This window comes from Sinocyclocheilus anshuiensis, unplaced genomic scaffold (assembly GCF_001515605.1).
Source record: "Sinocyclocheilus anshuiensis isolate Anshui unplaced genomic scaffold, SAMN03320099.WGS_v1.1 scaffold315, whole genome shotgun sequence".
Taxonomy (NCBI): Eukaryota; Metazoa; Chordata; class Actinopteri; order Cypriniformes; family Cyprinidae; genus Sinocyclocheilus; species Sinocyclocheilus anshuiensis.
This window is the reverse complement of record NW_015548210.1, coordinates 330966-352115: the sequence shown is the minus strand read 5'-3', so window position 1 is coordinate 352115 and position 21150 is coordinate 330966. Positions and strand designations below refer to the sequence as shown.

At 35.9% G+C, this 21150-nt stretch overlaps 4 protein-coding genes across 4 annotated transcripts in view; all 4 read left to right on the top strand.

The window, feature by feature from the left end:
* LOC107653689 (matrix metalloproteinase-18) overlaps window positions 1–743 on the top strand; it is a 5041-nt gene extending 4298 nt beyond the window's left edge. The window contains exon 9 of the mRNA XM_016440486.1: window positions 646–743. Within this exon, the coding sequence (XP_016295972.1) occupies window positions 646–743 (98 nt within the window). The remainder of the gene's footprint in view (window positions 1–645) is intronic.
* Window positions 744–3136: 2393 nt separating this feature from the next.
* On the top strand, window positions 3137–6525 carry LOC107653700 (collagenase 3-like). Its single transcript, XM_016440493.1, has 10 exons — window positions 3137–3250; window positions 3329–3570; window positions 3662–3810; window positions 4551–4679; window positions 4771–4932; window positions 5023–5146; window positions 5232–5365; window positions 5749–5908; window positions 5987–6090; window positions 6224–6525. Exons 1-10 carry the CDS (start codon window positions 3146–3148, stop codon window positions 6322–6324), a joined length of 1410 nt encoding a protein of 469 aa, XP_016295979.1. The 5' UTR covers window positions 3137–3145; the 3' UTR covers window positions 6325–6525.
* Window positions 6526–10956: 4431 nt separating this feature from the next.
* Window positions 10957–15215, top strand: LOC107653688 (collagenase 3-like). Its single transcript, XM_016440485.1, has 12 exons — window positions 10957–10991; window positions 11081–11331; window positions 11414–11562; window positions 11964–12092; window positions 12253–12414; window positions 12498–12603; window positions 13935–14065; window positions 14169–14328; window positions 14410–14470; window positions 14556–14749; window positions 14849–14952; window positions 15045–15215. The coding sequence occupies exons 2-12, from the start codon at window positions 11180–11182 to the stop codon at window positions 15143–15145; spliced, it is 1449 nt and encodes a 482-aa protein (XP_016295971.1). The 5' UTR covers window positions 10957–10991; window positions 11081–11179; the 3' UTR covers window positions 15146–15215.
* A 1538-nt stretch (window positions 15216–16753) lies between these two features.
* LOC107653699 (collagenase 3-like) lies at window positions 16754–19548 on the top strand. The gene is made up of 10 exons (XM_016440492.1): window positions 16754–16790; window positions 16888–17135; window positions 17214–17353; window positions 18030–18158; window positions 18303–18464; window positions 18546–18675; window positions 18779–18909; window positions 19013–19172; window positions 19261–19364; window positions 19448–19548. The coding sequence occupies exons 2-10, from the start codon at window positions 16975–16977 to the stop codon at window positions 19546–19548; spliced, it is 1218 nt and encodes a 405-aa protein (XP_016295978.1). The 5' UTR covers window positions 16754–16790; window positions 16888–16974.
* The last annotated feature ends 1602 nt before the right edge of the window (window positions 19549–21150 follow it).

Here is a 21150-nt window from a genome sequence, read left to right as displayed (position 1 = left end):
CCCCCCCCCCAAGTATTTCCCTTTTTCCCTTAATATCTTGTGCAGTAAATTTATATATATATTTATATGTTTAGATATTTTAACTGGAAAAGGCTAGAAAAATACTACTTAAAAAACAGGATTTGGGTAAGGAAGTGTAATAATAGTGAAAATAATGTTCTATATTTTTGTTATAATTTCAGTGTTCAGTGTTCATAATAGAGCATGATAGCAAAACTTTATACATTAATTTATTTATTACTATAGATATTGTCTTTTTCCCAGTATTTCTCTATTATTTCTCTATCCCTCAACATCTTGTGCAATAAATTGATCTTGTTTTAAGGATTTTTATATTTTAACTGGAAAATTATATAAAATGCTTTAAATAAATATGCAATATACAATAGATAGGTTTTTGAAGATATTTTTGATACCATTCCATTCATTTAAAATACATCATGTAAGTGCAACTTTCAAAAAAAAAAAAAAAAGACCCCCAAAACTGTGAATAATGAGTCTATCTTTTTTCCCCAGGGGAAAACAAAGAGAATTTAAACATAACCAAACATTGCATAATTAAATCAAATTGAGGCCATGGTTTTCACACTTTGGACTAAATTAATTTTCTTTATCATTGTCTAGGAAGTGTTTATTTCTTCGCAGGACCTCAACAACTGGAATTCAACCCCAAAATTAGACAAGTAATGAAGACAGTGGCTGCACACACATGGCTTCAGTGCCGAGAAATTACAGGCAGTTGATCAGTATCACACCATCTATGGTGATGGGAACCAAATTGCGAATAATTTTGTTGCATCCACCTTGTCTGGCTTGATGGTTTCCTGTTGCATGATTCCAATTCATGTAAAGTTCTCATTAAATGGTTTTGAAATAAATTGCCTCAGTAGCATATCTGTGGATCTCATTGAGTGATGATGAAAGAGAGAGACAAGGTTGTAGATCTGCACAAGGCTTGAATGGGCTACAAGACCATCAGCAAGAAGCAAGAAGTTGGTGCGATTATTCGGAAATGGAAGAAATACAAAACAACCATCAATCGGCCTCGATCTGGAGCTCCGTGCAAGGTCTAAAAGAGGAGTGGATCAAAATCCCTCCTGAGATGTGTGCAAACCTGGTGACCAACTACAAAAAAACGTCTTAGCTCTGTGCTTGCCAACAAGGGTTTCTTGTTGTACTAAGTCATGTTTTGCTTGGGGGTCAAATACTTATTTCACTCACTGAAATGCAAATCAATTTCTAACCTTTATATAATGTGATTTTTTCTGGATTTTTTGGTTGGTATTCTCTCTATACATACCTATAAACCTACCATAAAAATTACAGACCCTTCATTTCTTTGTAAGTGGGCGAACTTACAAAATCAGCAGGGGATCAAATAAATATTTTCCCCACTGTACACATTTGGTCTATAGCCTTTTTGTGTGGGATACAGCATCTGACTCAACTTCCCCAATTGATACAGTTTTGTTTATAGAGCAGTTCATTATTTTAGCTTAGTTTTAGTACATGATGAATCTGCAAAAATAACATGTTTTTAAGCTTTTGCAGTTTATCATTGTGCTCTTTTTGCAGATTCATCATGTATTAAAACTAAATTAACTACATTTTAGTCTGTTTAGGACAATTTTGGTTCTAATGGACTATTGGATTTCTTCGTAATTAAAGCAGCTACTCAGATCACTAATAATAGTCTTTAATAATGAGCTCAGAAGCCATTCAGTGTTGAAAAACACTGTCAAGAAACAGTTTCAAACCGGTCTATTCTGGTCCATTTCACTGATGACTAAGGCAGAGCTGTCATAACCCATCTGCATGTCATTCATCTTATTACAACACTAAAGAACAAAGAGGATGTTTTAAATGCATTGGGCTTCCCCTACTCAAGATGATATGTGAGACATAGTGGGATTTTGTAGCAAACACACCTACAATAATGGACTAAATGTGGATGTACTAGAAATGACATGCACATTGTCTGATCATGGTCTTACCACAAATACCACGGTTATTGCAAGAGTTACTATGCAAGAGTTATAGTAAGTTTATGTAAGATTCCTCACGACCATTGTCATGCATCTTCATGGGAAAGTGCATGTAAAAACATTTTTTTTTTAGTTTTCTTTAAATTCTTTGCTAAATTTTTGCCTTTAATGATAATACTTTGTGTAAATAATGTAAATCCAGGATTCATTAAAGTACTGCAAGGGGGTCTTTGGACTGATACATAAAACATTTAATAAACAACAGAATTAAAAAAATATATACGTACACACATATATATATATATATATATAAGGACAATCAGACAATGATGATCACAGACTGCTGAGCATCTGAAGTGTCATGTATCAAGCGAGATTACATGACAACTTTATCAATTAGTATCCTGCGACACAGTGTTAAATGTGTGTTTTTTTAGTTTTCTTTAAATTCTTTGCTAAATTTTTGCCTTTAATGATAATACTTTGTGTAAATAATGTAAATCCAGGATTCATTAAAGTACTGCAAGGGGGTCTTTGGACTGATACATAAAACATTTAATAAACAACAGAATTAAAAAAATATATACGTACACACATATATATATATATATATATAAGGACAATCAGACAATGATGATCACAGACTGCTGAGCATCTGAAGTGTCATGTATCAAGCGAGATTGGACAAAAATTTTGCATGCAAAACTTTATCAATTAGTATCCTGCGACACAGTGTTAAATGTGTGTGTGTGTATGTGTGTGAATATATATAGACATACAAATATAAAACTTATCATCTTCTCACATATTATACAGTATACTGTATTAATATTATCAGCTACTAAATGCAGAAATGTATTAGGGGGTCCTGGGTTGGTTGAGAGTTGACCACTCCTAAATATTTTAAAATAAATGTTTTTATATAAATGACACAAGGAGATTTAATTACAACTAGACTATACAGTGCTCAGTAGAATATATTTATTTCTAAATATATATATATGTATGTATTTGGTGGCATGCCATTCCCTTATTTTGTTTCCTGTGTGCGAAAGGTGCAATATGTGACTCAGTCTCGTGTTGCACAATCTGTCCGTCTTTGGTGTATATAAGAGAGGCGCAAAACACAGACTGCATCAGTTTCTTGAAAGAGAAGCAACATGAAGAGCTACTACAAGCTGTGCGTTCTTATCGCTTTGGTGGTTTCTGGTTACACCAGCCCAATAGCGCCACGTGCTGATAAAGACAGAGAGAGCATTGCGGTGGTAATTTGCACGCTTTGAACTACTTTGACAATGCTGTTAGATACAGAATGTAAACTAACTTTGATCTTCTTTTTTCAGAATTACCTGAATCAGTTATATGGCCTGCCAAAGCAGACCACTTCTGACGCTGAAAAACGCTCCAGTGCCATGAGTCTGAGGTTGAAAGAGATGCAGCAATTCTTTAGACTCAAGGTAACAGGGAGGCTGGATGAGGAGACGCTGGATGTGATGAAGAAGCCACGCTGCGGGGTTCCAGACGTTGCGGCGTACTCCACTTTTCAAGGGGACTACAAGTGGAAAAAACACGATCTGACCTACAGGTGAGACCTGCTAACAGACAAAACTGTTTAAGACAAAACTGAATAAAAAGGACTTGTAACATTTATTTTGCTGTCTTTTTTTTGTTGCCAGGATTGAGAACTACACCCCTGACATGTCTGTAGCAGAGGTGGATGATTCCATCAAAAGGGCCCTGCAAGTGTGGGCAGATGTCACTCCTCTGAGATTCACCCGTATCTACAGCGGCACAGCTGACATCATGATCTCCTTTGCTGTTGGAGGTCAGTTTTTAAACTAACCACTAACACTTTAATGAGTATTTTTTTATCTTGTGAAGCTCCAGTTAAAATATCTAAAACTCCTTAAAGCATGTTAAATTTAATGTTTTACAACACATAAGAAATTAAGATTTGTGCTCAGAAAATGTTTTTAGTGCAAGTGTGTTTTGTCTTTTTGTCATAAAGACAAATTAAATCAAGTTTTAATCTCTTCCATAGAAAGTTTATTTGATTATTTATTGTTTTTTATATTTTAAATGGAAATGTATACAAAAATTGTGAGAAATAGGATTTTTACGATACTGCTAGATTTTTTACAAATATATTTCATATATTTTTTAATATTGAAATGTGCCAATTATGAAAAATAATTTTTATTGTTTTAATTTTTCATGTGTGTTAGTACGATATAGTAGAGATATAAAATATTAGTAGAGATAAAAGGGAAGTAATTTGGATTAGATTTCCTTGCAATATATTTGTATATATAAATATATATTTTTTTTAAAGTGTATTAAAATGCATATTAATTATAAATATATTTATTAACTATATAATATATATTAATTAGAGCCTATATATAATAATACATATGAATTTGCCAAGCTCAATTAGGTGGTTATTGTCAACAAATGTTCCTATATTTTATTTGTACATGTTTGAATTTGTTGAATGCTTTTCAACATATATATATAGAGTGAGTTTAAGAGTACTTTAAAAAACAAATCTCTTCTTCTTTCCAGATCATCGGGATGGATACCCCTTTGACGGGCCAAATGGTTTTCTGGCTCACGCTTTCCCTCCATTTGAAGGCATCGGTGGTGATGCCCATTTTGACGATGACGAGAAGTTCTTCTACAGATCTCCTCAAGGTGAGGGCAGATTACTTTTGAAATGTCTCCAGCTTGTACCAATGCACAAAAGAAAAACCCAGCTGTATTTACATTCCCACTTATTCCTCAGGTTACAATTTGTTCCTGGTGGCTGCCCATGAGTTCGGACACTCTCTAGGGCTCGAACATTCCCGGGATCCAGGTGCACTGATGTATCCCACCTACATTTACAGAGACATCGATACCTTTGTCCTCCCTAAAGATGATGTCGATGGAATCCAGTCTCTTTATGGTAAATATGCTACAAATCGGATACATCAGTGATGGTTTGAAAAGACGCTGAAAGTGGTGTTTCTAATAACTTGGCTTTTTTATCAAACAGGCCCAAACCCTGATATAACAGGTCCAAAACCCACACCACCAGTTACCCCAAACAAATGCGATCCCAAACTGGTCCTGGATGCTGTCACCATGCTCCGCGGAGAGATCATGTTCTTCAAGGGCAGGTAAAGAGACAGAAATGCTTGCAACATGTCCTCGTGAGCTGAGACGTGTCATATCTGACCCGTCGGTATCTGGCTTTATTTGCAGCTTCTTCTGGCGCAGTTATCCTCTGAGTGCAACCGTTGAACAACATCTCATCACAAGCTTCTGGCCTGAGATTCCAGATCATATCGATGCAGCATTCGAGAGTCCATTGGAGGACAAAGTCTTCATTATCAAAGGTAAAAACCATATGAATAGAAATGACAGAACTCTTAAAAATAAGGTTCCAAAAGGGGGTTTTGTAGGGTTGCCATAGAAGAACCATTTTAGGTTCCTCAAAGAACCTTTCAGTGAGAACCTTTAACATTCATAGGAGTTTTCCAATGCACAAAAGGTTCTTCATAGGGGAAAAGGGTTATTTAGTGTTTTTCACACCAAGGAAAATGGTTCTTTTAAGAACTGTTCACTGACAGGTTCTTTTGGGAAAACTTCAAGAGTGCATGGATGTTAAAGGTTCTTCATGGAACCATAGATGCCAATAAAGAATGCTTATTTTTAAGAGTGAAGATAACTATGACATATGAGGCATGAAATATAATTTGAAAATGTTGTCACACCTCAGGTGAGAAGGTGTGGGCTCTCTATGGCTATGATATTGCACAGGGATATCCCAAGAGTCTTAGCATGTTCCATTTGCCAAGAAAAGTGGAGAAAGTCGACGCAGTCCTCTACGATGAGACCAGCTACAAAATCCTGTTTTTCGTTAACAACCAGATTTATAGGTCAGTAAATCACTTAGTCTGATTGAGTTGGTCATCTTTTTCAAGAACCTTCAATTAACATGAATTTATTTTGGACAGTTATAATGAGGCACAACGCAGAGTCGAGAAAGGTTATCCTAAAGCGGTGGAAGACGTTTTCCCTGGAATGACAGGGAAGGTGACCGCAGCCTTCCAGTATAAAGGTGGGTTTCGCGAAATGTAACACACAACATTTACTTTCATTCATTTAGCAGACGCTTTTGTTCCAAGAGACTCACAAAAAAGAAAATCTGAAGTAAAATCCCATCTAACACAGTCTTTCATGATCATTTTTAGGTTTCAACTATCTCTTCAGTGGATCAAAGATGTTTGAGTTTGGCGCCTACAACAACAAGCTGCTCCGTGTTCTCAACAACAATTATTTCCTGCCCTGTTAGTCAGTTAAAGTTGAGTTTTTCTTTAAAGCTCAGCAATATACTGCCTGCATGAAGAAGAATCTGAACCGTCAGTATTTTAAAGTAAATTATTAAGTAACTTATTTTACAGAAAAGTAGGTAGTTTAGTATCCTTTTTAATGTATTATGTGCAACAAAAGGACAAAATAAAACATGTCTTGATTGATGCAATTTCAAAATAAAGATTTGAGCAGTTTGATGAAAAATCCGATTTTTGCCTGTTTATTAACCAGCTTGACACCAAATGTGGAAGTGTTAAATAGGGGAGACTGAGACACAGCGTTGGTTAACCAATTAGAAATTACAGGGATAAAGTACAGGGTTAAGTGGCCTTAACTACTATGTATTTACATCAAAAAATTTACTTATTGTGTTCATATTGTATTGCAAAACACTTTTGCTGCTATTGAGGTGGGATATGGGTAAGGTTAGGGACAGGGTTTGGTGGTATGGGTAGGTTTAAGGGTGGGTTATGGTGTAAGGGATGGGTCAACAGTGTAATACTAAATGTAATTACAGAAATTAATTTTAGGCATGTGTCTGCAAATCTACACACTGTGGGCATCACACTTGTTGAATGGGTTGAAATTTTTTAAAAGAAGTTTTGAGTTACATATAAAGTGTAGCATATAAAACACTACACTATCCCTGTCACGGTTGCACTACTGAGTGGAGTGCGGAGCAAGGAACGGAGGGAGACGAGGAGTACATCAATCCAGAGAATTTTAATTATAACAAGGAAAACTCACATTGCACTGGAGTACAGAGCAAGGAACGGAGGGAGACGAGGAGTACATCAATCCAGAGAATTTTAATTATAACAAGGAAAACTCACATAGCACATGTAGACAAATACCGGACGCTGAACTAAAAACAGGGAACACTATTTAAATACATGACAAGACGAGGGGATGACGAGACACACCTGGGATCAATGGAAATAAATGGGGAACACCTGGAATTAAAGCAACATAATCAGGACAGGAACAGGTAACTAACCAAATATGGGCATAAACACTGGGACACAGGGAGCACGTGGGGAACAAAACACAACACAAGCCTGACAATGCCTTACATAGTGCACTTACTATATGAACACAAAAAACATGAGCATTAGAAAAGACTAAATGGTCTTAAATAGTCATGATTGTCCCGTTCACGGTCAAAATTGGCCGCCATAGGAAATAAATGGGACATGCAAAATCTACACAATGCAGAAAAAGTACATAGCAATGAAGACCCTCACACAAAACCTTCTGCTTTTAAAAATGTGTAATAAAACTTCAGGCAAAAACATTTGCCTGAAACCTGAACACACGTCACATTATGAAGACGTTGGGGAATTTTGATATGTTGTACTAAATGCAAAGTTTACTCTGTCACTTTTTTTTGTAACTATGAACAATTGGCCATCCTAAATAAGGTAAAAGAGATGTCTAATGTTCTCGTGTCAGAACACAAATTTCACTTTATTTTATATAAAACAAAGTTACACTGGTCTAACCATAATGAGAAGCTGCACTGTCACAGAACGCCAGGAGAAAACAAGGTAGATCATGATGCAGTAGTTTATTAAAGCAACAAATAATCAGAACAGAACAAAAACTAGACAAAAGGGAACAGAAAACACGATGTAACCTCAAACAATACTGCAGCAAAGACAAACAGAGTGAGCATGGTATAAATAGTGATGGGATGATGAGTAAATTACTAACAGGTGATCATGATCAGAACAGAACGACAAGGCAAAGGACTATGGGAAACGGAGTTCAAAACATGTAACAAAGAAACAGGAAGAGCGCCCTCAAGTGGCCAGTCCAGGGCACCACAACCAGACACTGTGACATGCACATTGTGTGCTTGTGGTCTTACCACAAATACCATGGTTATTGAAGTTACTATGCAAGAGTTTTTGTAAAATTTTTGTAAAACTCCTCACAACCGTTTTCATATTATGTGAAAACGCAGTTAGAGCTTTTTTCAGTTTCTCTTTAATTTTTGTAAGATAGCAAACTTTTGGAATTAATAAAGATAATACCTTCCATAAAATATGTAAATATTTTATACAAGGTCAGTTTTTAAACTAATATGGCAAAACATCTGTTTTTAATTTTAATTTTAAGCTTTTTAAACTGGAAATGTATACAAAAACAAGATTTCTTGCAATATAGATAGATATGTTTTGAAATGTATATATAATATACAAAAGTGAATATTATATCTAATAATAATGTAACATTTTTGGTAAAGGTTTTTAATAGATTAGTATTTTTACAGTATTATATTTTACTGTATTATATTATTATTAAATATCTGACACCTATTTAAAATATTTTGTATAAAATGTTCAGTTCGAGTTGTTTTTTCCTGTGTTTGCTTTCTCCCTGCCTGTCAATTTCATTATTTGTTACTTTGGTTTCAGATTTTATGAGTCATTCTATTCAGCAGTGTCCTAATTAGTTCCCTTTGTTTGTTCCAGTAAGTCCTTGTACTTAATTTGACTTTGTTCCGGTATCTTCAATGCATGGGTGTGCTTCTTTGTTTGCTAGTGTATGGATTTACTTATGGATTTATTAAAGACTGTTTGAACCGTCATCTTCCTCGTTGTGCATGTGGTATACAAGCAGGTAGTGACAACTACAACAAAAAATTTGAATAATATAATTTTTTTGGTGAAAGTTTTTAATATATGTATTTTTAGTATATATAATCTTGTCTTAAATACCCACATATTTAAGGCAAGAAACAGTTAGGCTACCTTTCCCCCTTTTTTAAATGTTGTTTTTAAACTGAATAAATTAATATGAAATTGCAATATGACAAAATAACTACAAATGAAAGAATCAAAGGCACATAAAAAAAAAAGAAAAAATACAGGAGGCAGTAATTTTATGTAGTATAATATAATAGTTGTTTTACCATTACCTTCAATCACCAAGTATGGGAAAAGACATCAAAACATATTAAGAGTGATGACAGTTTAACCAACGCTATCGTTCAAGATGTTTAACAATGGTCCCTTTTCAGCTCTTCTGAAGCCGTATGTTAAGTTTTGTGTGAGGAACAGACAGAAATTTATGTCAGCATCAAGTGGAACATCCACCATGTGCAGAACTGCAGAAACGTGCCTCCAGAAGTTACTTGAAACAGTTTTATGATTCAATTTTTAAAGCTTGAAAGTCTCAGTTATTAGTTTATCCATTATAAATCATTACTCATTCAATAAAGAGTGACAACAGCAGGCATTACCTGCAGATCGTACATAACGCCCTATAAGCTCACCTCATGCTCTTTGCACAAACATGCACAGCTTTGTTCCCTAAATTGGGGCTTTCCCTTAGATTTATTTTGTTCTGAAACGAAGCAAATAGCAATTAGTATAACCAAACTCTAATCCTAACCCTAAACAAATGCAAGATTTACCATTTTAGAAGTGGATAAAGATAAAAAAAAAAAAATCTATTTCAGCATATGAGAGAAGGTCTTTTAAGTGTTGCTTTTTTAAGTTTAAATTTAATTTAATTTTAACTAGAAGATAAAAGCATGAATTAACTAGCTTATATATGCTGCAACTGTGTATTATTTTAACAAGGCAATATGTTTACATTTAAGGTAAAACATTGTTAAAACAATGCTTTTATAAGTAAAAGTATACATAAATAAATTACGTAAGTAGAATTGTGACAGAATTAAAACACAATACCGGCTTGTTGAAAAAGCCAGATTTTGTATTGTCTATTCAGCGCCCCTGTCTGTAACAATAATTAAGCTTTTAATTGTTTTTGGGGCATTTAGTGATTTTTTTCTCAGCATATTTTGTTATGTAATTATTTATTATTAATTATATTAATTAATGAGCAAAACATGTAATATCAATATATCATTATAAAAATCAACTTTTCTGTCTCGGTATTCCTCCTCAGATTTGATGGCTACATTTGAAGCCAGAAATGTCCCTGATGAAAGTTGACTAAGTATAACTGAAGCTGAAATACATGTGCAGAAAAATATAAAATGCAAAAATGTAATAAGTACTTTACAAGTTGACATAAACCTGTAAGGAGTAAAAAGTACTGTTTTTTTCATCAGAAAAAATCAAGTAAAAGTGCAAGAAGTCAATATAAATGGTACTTAAGTACAAATCCCCCCAAATAATACTTAAGTACAGTAATCAAGTACAATTTCTTAAGTATTTTATACACCCCTGCAGTGCTTGTAATGTTATCACTGTTGTTTTTATCATAACATTTAAAAGCATAAACAAAAATTTGCTCTTGTTTGTGTTTATAAAACATAGAAGCGCTTAAAAATGTTGCCGTTAAATAAAGGTATGAGGAAAGAGAAATAATACAAGTATCTGGGCGAGGAGGAAGAGGCTGTGGCAAGAAAGCTAAAAATCCTTTAATTATTATCTTGTCTGTCAGTTTGACGGTTTAATTTCACCTGTTGCTCAACACCTCACAGTTTTAAGAGTATATAAGTAAAGTCGTGATCAGACACTAATCAAATAGAAGCGAAGCACACAAGCAGAAGAAGCAGCTCACAACATGGGGATTCACCGTCAGTTGTGTTTTCTTGCAAGCCTACTGCTTGTTATTCACGCTGGACCGATTTCACAGCCATCTGACAAAGATATAGACATTGCAGAGGTATGTTGTTTTTCATGTAATACTTGTATTTGCATGTTTTGCAATTGCCCATAGTTTGTCCAATAATTCCTTGTTTATTTGCATTTTAGGATTACCTGAGAAACTTCTACAATCTGGAAGACTCAACATACGCTGCCGTTTTTCGCCCAGAAGCAAACAATGATCAACTGCCCGAGAAGCTGAAAGAGATGCAGAAGTTTTTCGGGCTTAGGGTGACTGGAAAGCTGAACAAAGAAACAGTGGCGGTGATGAAGAAGCCCCGCTGTGGAGTTCCAGATGTTGCTGCGTACTCCACATTTGGAGACGAACCCAAATGGCAGACCAACGAGCTCACCTACAGGTGTGTAATAACAGCTCTCTTTGCATCACTGGAAAAAGGCAAAGTGAAAGAAGCAGATACAGAGAATGATCCTTTTCCACAGAATCGTGAACTACACCCCTGACCTGTCAAAAGCTGAAGTGGATGAATCCATGGAGAAAGCCCTGCAGGTCTGGGCCAAAGTCACTCCTCTGAAATTCACCCGTATCAACAGGGGCACAGCTGACATCATGATCTCCTTTGGTACAAGAGGTAAGTTTCATCTATCAGTTTATCTATATTCATATTTTGTTTAACAACCATGTGTTTTTTTATTTTGATGAATTCTTTTGAACTAAATTTAAACTTGGTGTTTTGGTGATATACATGTTAAAAGCAAGTTCCGATTAAAATCAAATAATCAGTTTAAATCAGTTTACATTTTTTTGTCAAATTCAAAGCATTTTTTCAAATATTTCAAATTCAGAGTAGTTCAATTCAATTCGATGCACAACAATTCAGAATTTTTAAAATACAGATTCTCTATGTTTCATTCATTCATATGTATATGTATACACACACACACACACACACACACACACACACACGTGTCACACATGTGTGTATGTATGTATGTAATTTAGGAGAGAAGACAAATAAACTCTTTCTTACAGATCATGGTGATGGCCTGTTGTTTGATGGACCACAAGGCACTTTGGCTCATGCTTTTGCTCCTGGTTCTGGAATCGGTGGAGATGCACACTTCGATGATGATGAGTCTTTCACATTCCGCTCATCAAGAGGTGAGTTTTTTCTTTTGTTTTCTTTCCTTTTTTTTTTTTTGCTAAAATATTTTTCAAAGCCTCAGCTTTGACACCACTTCGATTTCAAGTAAAAATGTAACCTTTTGGCAATTAACCTTTTTACTTTGTACCCAAACTATTCTGCTTAATTTCTCCACAGGTCATGTCCTGTTCTTGGTCGCCGCCCATGAGTTTGGTCACTCTTTGGGTCTTTCTCATTCTAACGTTCCTGGCGCTCTGATGTTTCCTACATACACCTTCACTGATCCGGATCGTTCTCCTCTGTCCTCTGATGACATTGAAGGGATTCAGTCACTCTATGGTAATATGATCACCAAGAGAATATCTATAATTTCTGAGTCAAAAATATTAAGTTGTTTGTTTACTATGTGGTAATCCCTTCAGGTCCACTAAGACCAAAACCAGTAACAAAACCACAACCAGATTGTCAAAACCTGGTCTGGGATGCAGTGACGACATTTAAGGGAGAAACAGTGTTCTTCAAGGACAGGTAGAACATAGAAACAGATACCAATCTTGTGTGTTATTTTTTATACAGTATAAACATAAAATATTTAAAGGTGCACTATGACAGCTAGCGGTTGAAATGGGCACTGCAGTCCAAATTCAAAATATTGGAGAGAGCCGTTTCTCCCGCTTCCTCTTACTCAGACTCGACGCTCACATTACACGGGTTTGCCAGATTGAGGACACCCGACGAGCCTTGCACTGTAATTTGATGAGTTGATTTACTGTGTTTTAATGTTCCTCTGCTCATAGAGCATTGTGCAGTCTGTAATATTGCCAGCTAGCGGTTGAAATAAGGGTAAAACTGCAGCCTGGAGATCTCCAAATGGGGGCGGGAACTCCAAACCAGGGTGGGAGCTCCATAATAGGGCGTGGCTTCCTCCCATTGACAGACAGGCACATGACACTCATGTGCAATTTCGCCCCCCAATCCACTTCAGTGCAAACTCCGCCCCACAGCTGATTCTAACGTTTTTATTGGTTGTGTCAATTAAAGTGTTGATTTCCTACACTATGCTACAAAAAATGCTAACCCCTAAACCTACCCCACACCTGACCCTAACCTTAACCAGTGAAATTTACTGCACGGCGGGAATGGCACTAAATAGCGTGGTAAAGAAAGTTGCAGTTCAGGAGATATACAGTTAATAAGATTATGCGATATGAGATTGTTCCGTAACTCCCCAACCGGACCTCACCGGACAATGGCACCTTTTTAGTTACACCCAGCATCACTACCCCCTCCTACCCTGCGAATTTCGTGCTTGGAACAAAGCGATAGAGTAAAATCTTTCCCCTGTGCTGGGACGGCTTGTGGGTGATTCCCGTTTATATCATTAAGCAGAGGTTCAAACTCCAGTCCGAACACCACTGGCCATGAGCTTTGGGCTCTGCTCTCACGAAGAATATTTATTTATATAGCATCTTTTATTTTAGATGAACTAGAAACAATGTTTAATTTATAAAGTTTTATTTTAAAATGTAAGTCAATAACAATTGGCTGAAGCCACAGCCAATGGTGAAAGTCTTTGCGCGAGGAGATCCCGCCCCATTTTGGAGGTTCTGCCCACTTTTGGAGTTCACGCCCCATTTTTGAGATCTCCGGTCTGCAGTTATACCTACTTGGAATCTGCCCGAAACGCACATTTCAGAGTAGAATTACTGGCTGTGGCTATAGCATTATTTTTCAGAGAAACAGCTATGTAAACATAACATGTTTCCTAAATATCTACAAACTTATTATGTTATTTTTTGGCTTAAGAAGAGTCAAAAACTTACATACAGCACCTTTAAATCGAATGTCTCTCTCTGCAGCTCTTTCTGGCGTAGCTCTTCAGGCAGAAGTGCAGCGCAACGCCCGATCAAGAGTTTCTGGCCCAACGCTCCTGATAATATAGATGCCGCTTATGAGGATCTAGTGGAAGATAAAGTTTTTTTTTTCAAAGGTATCTTCTCAAACAATCTGGGCATGCTGAAACCACAATCACACTTACAATCTGTATCTCCGTGCTCAGAAAAACTCTTATCATGGCCAGTATTTATTTATAGGTAAACAAGTCTGGGCTTTCAATGGCCAAAATCTTGAGCCTGGCTATCCTAAGCCTCTCAGCAGCTTTGGTCTGCCAGAATCTGTGACAAAAGTTGATGCTGCTGTCCACAACAAGAACACAGGGAAAACACTGCTCTTCTTTGACAAATATTACTATCGGTGGGTCAAGTGCTGCATCATAAACAAAAGCCCTTAAAATTTACTCTGAAAAGACATTTGAATTTAACATTTCATCAAGAGTTTCTGGCCCAACGCTCCTGATAATATAGATGCCGCTTATGAGGATCTAGTGGAAGATAAAGTTTTTTTTTTCAAAGGTATCTTCTCAAACAATCTGGGCATGCTGAAACCACAATCACACTTACAATCTGTATCTCCGTGCTCAGAAAAACTCTTATCATGGCCAGTATTTATTTATAGGTAAACAAGTCTGGGCTTTCAATGGCCAAAATCTTGAGCCTGGCTATCCTAAGCCTCTCAGCAGCTTTGGTCTGCCAGAATCTGTGACAAAAGTTGATGCTGCTGTCCACAACAAGAACACAGGGAAAACACTGCTCTTCTTTGACAAATATTACTATCGGTGGGTCAAGTGCTGCATCATAAACAAAAGCCCTTAAAATTTACTCTGAAAAGACATTCGAATTTAACATTTCCTTTTTTTTTTTTTTTTTTGGTATAGCTATGATGAGAGGGAGAATCGGATGGATGAAGGGTATCCCAAACGAGTGGAAAATGTATTTCTAGGGTTGACTGGACAGGTTACAGCAGCCCACATGTCCAACAGTAGGTGTTTCTAACTTCCTTTTGTACAGATCTGCAACAATACAAAGAAATTATTCTAGCATTAATGTACAAATGGACTTCTTTTCTTCCAGATAACATTTATCTCTTCAGTGGGAGAAATTTGTTTGAGTTCAGCTCCAGCGACAGAAAGCTCCTTCGTTTGCTGAAGAGCAATTACTTCCAGCCCTGTTAGTCAGCTTCCCTGAAACCTGGATGGAGATGCAGCTTAATGGGATGTTTCAAAACTACAGCGCTTACTTTAATACATGTGCCTATAAACATTTAAAACTAATTCAATCAATTATACATTAATTGTTCAAATTGTCACTGGACTTCTAATTTATTGCTGTTATGATTTTAAAAGAATGCATATTTACAGAATCATTTAATGTATTGATTGTTTCCAAAATCATTAAAGAGCTTAATTCAATTCAAAAGCAATCATGTTCATTTTTAAAGCAAGAATAGTGCTTGGTTGGGAAATACTCAAGACTCAGAGCCTTTCAGACTCAAGACTCGGAAAGATCAAATAATCTAAACACGCAACAATAAATAAGCCTTTTATAAAATGTCAGATCAGCAAAATGACAGCACATGTTGCCGTTGATATAATATGAAGTGTTTCTGCATATGACCTTTTGAAGGAATGGATGAGTGTGTCTTGTTACCACAATATGTTTGTAAAATACAAACAAGAATATTATTTCTGTCACATATGGGCCCGCTCAGATATATGGACAAAATTCCTATGAAAATAATAATGGACAATTGAAAACTGAAGAAGAAAACAAAATCCTACACTACATAAACTGTACATGCAGAGCCTCATTTCATAAACTAGGGATTTCCCTTTGGCGTATTTTGAAATTGAACACATTTTTTTTAACAAAACTCTAACCTTAAAAATACAACTTTTGCCATTTTATAAGAGAATGCATACACCACTTTCCTCTTGAGGATATAAGAGGAAGTGTTTAAGGTTTGTTTGGATGTGTATCAGCATTTTTTAATCCCCATAAGCTCCTACTGTACCTGCACACACACACATGAACACAGTGGACGCCCCGGCTTTGTTGGGTGACTGACGCCATGCCAATGAATCACAACCAGAGATGCCGACGAATCAGGAACTTCCTCTGAGACCATGTCTGACATGTCCATGTATGTCTATTGATTTATTGCTGTTCTCATTGCAAAAACGTTTATATATATATATATATATATATATATATACATTTAAATACGTTTTTGTGATGTAAATGTATGAATGACCATTCCCAAAATCCCTGCATGAACTATCACAATTATTTAAATTTCATTGAATAGTTATTTTATATGACAAATTTAGGTAAAAACACACAGCCACCAAAATAATATCACAAAATGCTTGTAATAATCATCACTGTATTAGGAAAGTTCGGAAAACCACAGCTGACACTTTTTTTTTGCCCTTTGTGGTGTGTATAAATATACATATTGAGAAATATTGCTGTTAAATAAAAGTGCGTGGAACAGAAATCACAGAAATATCTTGGCAAGAAGGAAAAGGTTCGTGTTAAAGGAAGCTGGTAATCCTGTAATTACCGTCTTGTCTGTCAGTTTAATGGTTTACTCACAGAAACTTGCGACTGATGACTTCATCTTGTTGCTCAAACCCTCACAGTTCTAAGAATATATAAGCCCCAATCAAACCTTTGCCAGTCAGAAGCGCAAGAGCGTAAGAAGCAGCTCACAACATGAGGATTCACAGTCAGTCGTGTTTTCTTGCAAGCCTGGTGCTTGTTATTCACGCTGGACCGATTTCACAGCCATCTGACAAAGATGAAGCCACTGCAGAGGTATGTTTTTTTGTTTTAATATAATACTTGTTTGTGTGTTTTGTTTGTCTTTGCTCATAATTTCTCTAATAATTCCATGGGGTTTTTTATCCTATAGCATTACCTGAAGAGCTTTTACAATCTAACAGATGTAACAGATGAAACAACTGCTGTCCGAAGAGAGGCCAGTCAACTGACTGAGAAGATGAAAGAGATGCAGAAGTTTTTCGGTTTTAAGGTCACTGGAAAGCTGGACAAAGAAACAATGGAGATGATGAAGAAGCCCCGCTGTGGAGTTCCAGATGTTGCTGCGTACTCCACATTTGAAGGCAAACCCAAATGGCAGACCAACAAGCTCACCTACAGGTGTGTATAATAACAGTTCACTTGGTATGATATACAAAAGATTGAAAGAAGCAAATACAGACTATGGTGCTTTTACAGAATCGTGAACTACACCCCTGACATGTCAGTAGCTGAAGTGGATGAATCCATGGAGAAAGCCCTGCAGGTCTGGGCCAAAGTCACTCCTCTGAAATTCACCTGTATCAACAGGGGCACAGCTGACATCATGATCTCCTTTGGTACAAGGTGTAAGTTGTCTATCTATCTGGGTTTATATTTTGTTGAATTCTTTTCAGTTTAATTTAATGTGACTGATGATAAATGCAGACCAATTGGTCATGCACTGTCATTACAATACGATTGTTCAGTGGAATAATTATTATTTGGGTTAAATCCAAGTATCACAACACATAGTCCTAATCTATTATCTCAAGGCCACATTTATGATATTTATAAAATGGCACAGGTTTATCTTAGAGAAAATAATAGCGAAGTTTGAATTCAGTAAAAAGCATTTTTATTTTTCTGGAAAACGGAACAAAGAGCGTGCGGCGTTTGTGTGAGGGGACGCTTGCCTTGCACTTGTAAAATAATTTATTTGATATGTGATTCTAATATTGTACACTTATTTAAAGAATCAAAATTCTCTCGAATTTAGTGTTTCAAATGGCGTAAAATTCACAATTTAGCGGTCATATTCCAAGATCGATGCATCTAGAGTCAGATCAATCGTTACCAGCCTAATTACAAAATTTCTTTGAATGGCTTAACTAAAGCCAAGGCTAGGTTCTGTGATTTATAAATATAGTTTTATATAACTTTAATATTGTCTATTAAAATAGAAGACCTCGTTATGAATATATTAGGCTACTTATTTATTGAACACTAAATATAAAATTAAACTCTTCCTTACAGATCATGGTGATGCTTACCCGTTTGATGGACCACAAGGCACTTTGGCTCATGCTTTCGCTCCCTCTCCTGCAATCGGTGGAGATGCACATTTTGATGATGATGAGTTTTTCACTTTCCGTTCATCAAAAGGTGAGTTTTTCTAAATGTAGCCTAGTTTTCAGAAGTTCTTCATTTTAGTAGTGCAATAACCTCATCACCACAGATTGTAACTTAAGCACCACTCACGTTTGATTTTTATTTGTACCTAAACAGTGCTGCTTAATTTCTCCACAGGATTTGTCCTGTTCTTGGTGGCTGCCCATGAGTTTGGTCACTCTTTGGGCCTTTCTCATTCCAACGTTCGTGGGGCTCTGATGTTTCCCACATACAGCTTTACTGATCCGGATCGTTTCTCTCTACCCTCTGATGATATCAGAGGGATTCAGTCACTCTATGGTAAGCGTATGATCTTAAAGAGCACGTCTACAATCTTTAAGTCGAAAATATTCAGTAATTTGTTTAATGTGTTTCCTTCAGGTCCAAACAGAGACAGAACCCCCATCCACCCTGATCCAAAAGTGCCAACAACTCCTAATGCTTGTGACCCTAATCTGATCCTGGATGCAGTTACAACTCTAAGGGGTGAAACAATGTTCTTCAAGGACAGGTAATACAAATAAAAATCCAGTGTATTTATATATATATATATATATATATATATAGACCTAAAATATTTAAATTAAATCATGTCTTCATGTCTCTCTCTGCAGCTTTTTCTGGCGTAGATCTCCGAGCAGAAGTGTGGCGCAACTTCCGATCAAGAGTTTCTGGGCCAGCGCTCCTGATAATATAGATGCTGCTTATGAGGATCTAGTGCAAGATAAACTTTTCTTTTTCAAAGGTATCTTCTCAGACAATCCGGGAATGCTGAAACCACAGTCACACTTACAATCTCTATATCTGTGCTCAGAAAAACTCTTATTGTAGTCTGTCTTTGTTTACAGGTAAACAAGTCTGGGCTTTTAATGGCATCAGTCTTGTGCCCGGCTATCCTAAGACTCTCAGCAGCTTTGGTCTGCCATCATCGGTGAGAAAAGTTAGTGCTGCCGTCCATGTCAGATCCTCAGGAAAAACACTGCTCTTCATTGACAAAGTTTATTACAGGTGCGTCAAGTGCTGCATCATAAACAAAAGCCCTTAATATTAGCTCTGAAAAGCTGTTGGAATGTTAAATCTCCCCTTTTTTTGGTAGCTATGATGCGAGGGCAAAGAAGATGGACAGAGGGTATCCCCAACGAGTGGAAAGTGGATTTTCAGAGATGACTGGAGTGGTTACAGCAGCCCACATATCCAACGGTAGTGTTTCTAATCTCGTTTTCTACAAGCATTAATGTGCAATGATTATACTTCATAAAACTGAATGATTTTTTTTCTTCCAGGTTACATTTATCTCTACAGTGGGACAAATGTGTATGAGTTCGGATTATACAGTAAGAAGTACTTGCGTGAGCTGAAGAATAATTTTTTCTTGCCTTGTTAGTTGAGCTTCCCTGAAAGAAGAAGCGGATGTTATTTTACAACTACAGCATTTTTTAAATGCATGTACATATTTAAACAAATTAATTGTTCAATTAATTTCTTATTTCTGCTGTTTGTCACTGTACTTTTAATATAACTCAAAGAATGTATTTTTACACAATCAATTTAATGTTTTTTTTTTCTTCAAATAAACTAAAGTGCCTATTTTAACTTAACAGCATGTGAGTGTCTTAATTTTGAAAGGGAGATTGATTTTGGTGTGGATTTTAACATTTTAAAAGACCTGATTTACAGAGCAAATGTATATAACTATTATAAATCCAATATCAGCATTGTAAAAATATCAAGCCATCTAAATTCTCAATAATAAGTAAACCTCTAAAGTTTTATAAAAGGTCAGACTTTTTGTGAAAGCATGTTGACACTTGCAGTTGATACAGTATTATGAGCCTGTGAGGAATGGATGAGTATGTGCCTTGTCATCATGTGTTTGTACAATAAAAACAAAGCTAGTCCTTCTGTTACGTTTATGGGTCACACTGGGTCACATAATTCCTGTGGTCACATTTTAGGGCATGAATAAGGGTGTTCCGAAGTGCCTCTGTTAAACAGCCTCAGGAGTTGTGCTTTTGTGTTTTTATCTCAAGTATGCATCACTAGTATGTGCCCTGAAGGGAATTCCAGTGGTTATGCAAACCTAAACCTAAAATAAGAAAAGAAAAGAACAAAGCACCATCAATTCACCAGTGGTTTCAAGAGATTTACAGTGTACTCCCATTTGAAAGAATTAGTGCATCACTTAAGGGGAGTGTGGATACTTTCAGATGTATCTGGTCTCCTTTTTTTTTGCCATCTTACCAGGCTCAACTAAAGAAACTTTAGAGCTCGGCCAGGTAGACATACCATGGAGAATGCTGTAATTTCTTTTCATATTTAATGCTGTTGTTATGCATGCACACTCTCCTTGGGGTGGGTGGGTATGTTTGTAAATTTGTATTTTATTATTATTATTATTATTTTTATGTAATTTTGACATTTGTAATTATGTATGTTATTTTTGTTAAAAACCAATAAACATTCAGTCAAGAAAAGAAAAGAAAAGAAAAGAAAAGAAAAGAAAAGAAAAGAAAAGAAACAGCCTTGCTTCTGGCCAGTCACGGGCTAGACTATAAACATTTAATGCTTATTTAATTTTATTTCAGTCTATTTGTGTCAGTTTGACTTCCGAGAACCCATTCAAGTCATTTTTTAATTTTCAGAAAGCCTACTTTAGAAACTATTTAGAGTTGATCTTGGTCACTTTAGCACTATTTTCTCAAGTGTACATTGTCAAATTCTTAGAAAACAAAACTATAAAGCTTATCATGTTCACAAATGTTTTTAAATAATTTTAATTCTTACCAAATGTAAAATGCAGAAAATATTGGTTTAAATTGAATTAAGTTAGATTTCTCTCTCTCTATAAATGTACCAATTAGCCTAACTAATTAACTTAATGACGATGTATGTATTTAAAACAGGCCCAATGAGGCACTAAGCTGTCAAACATTTTAAATATATTTCAGCAATCCAATTTGTAGTAGTAGCCTATCGTCATTACATC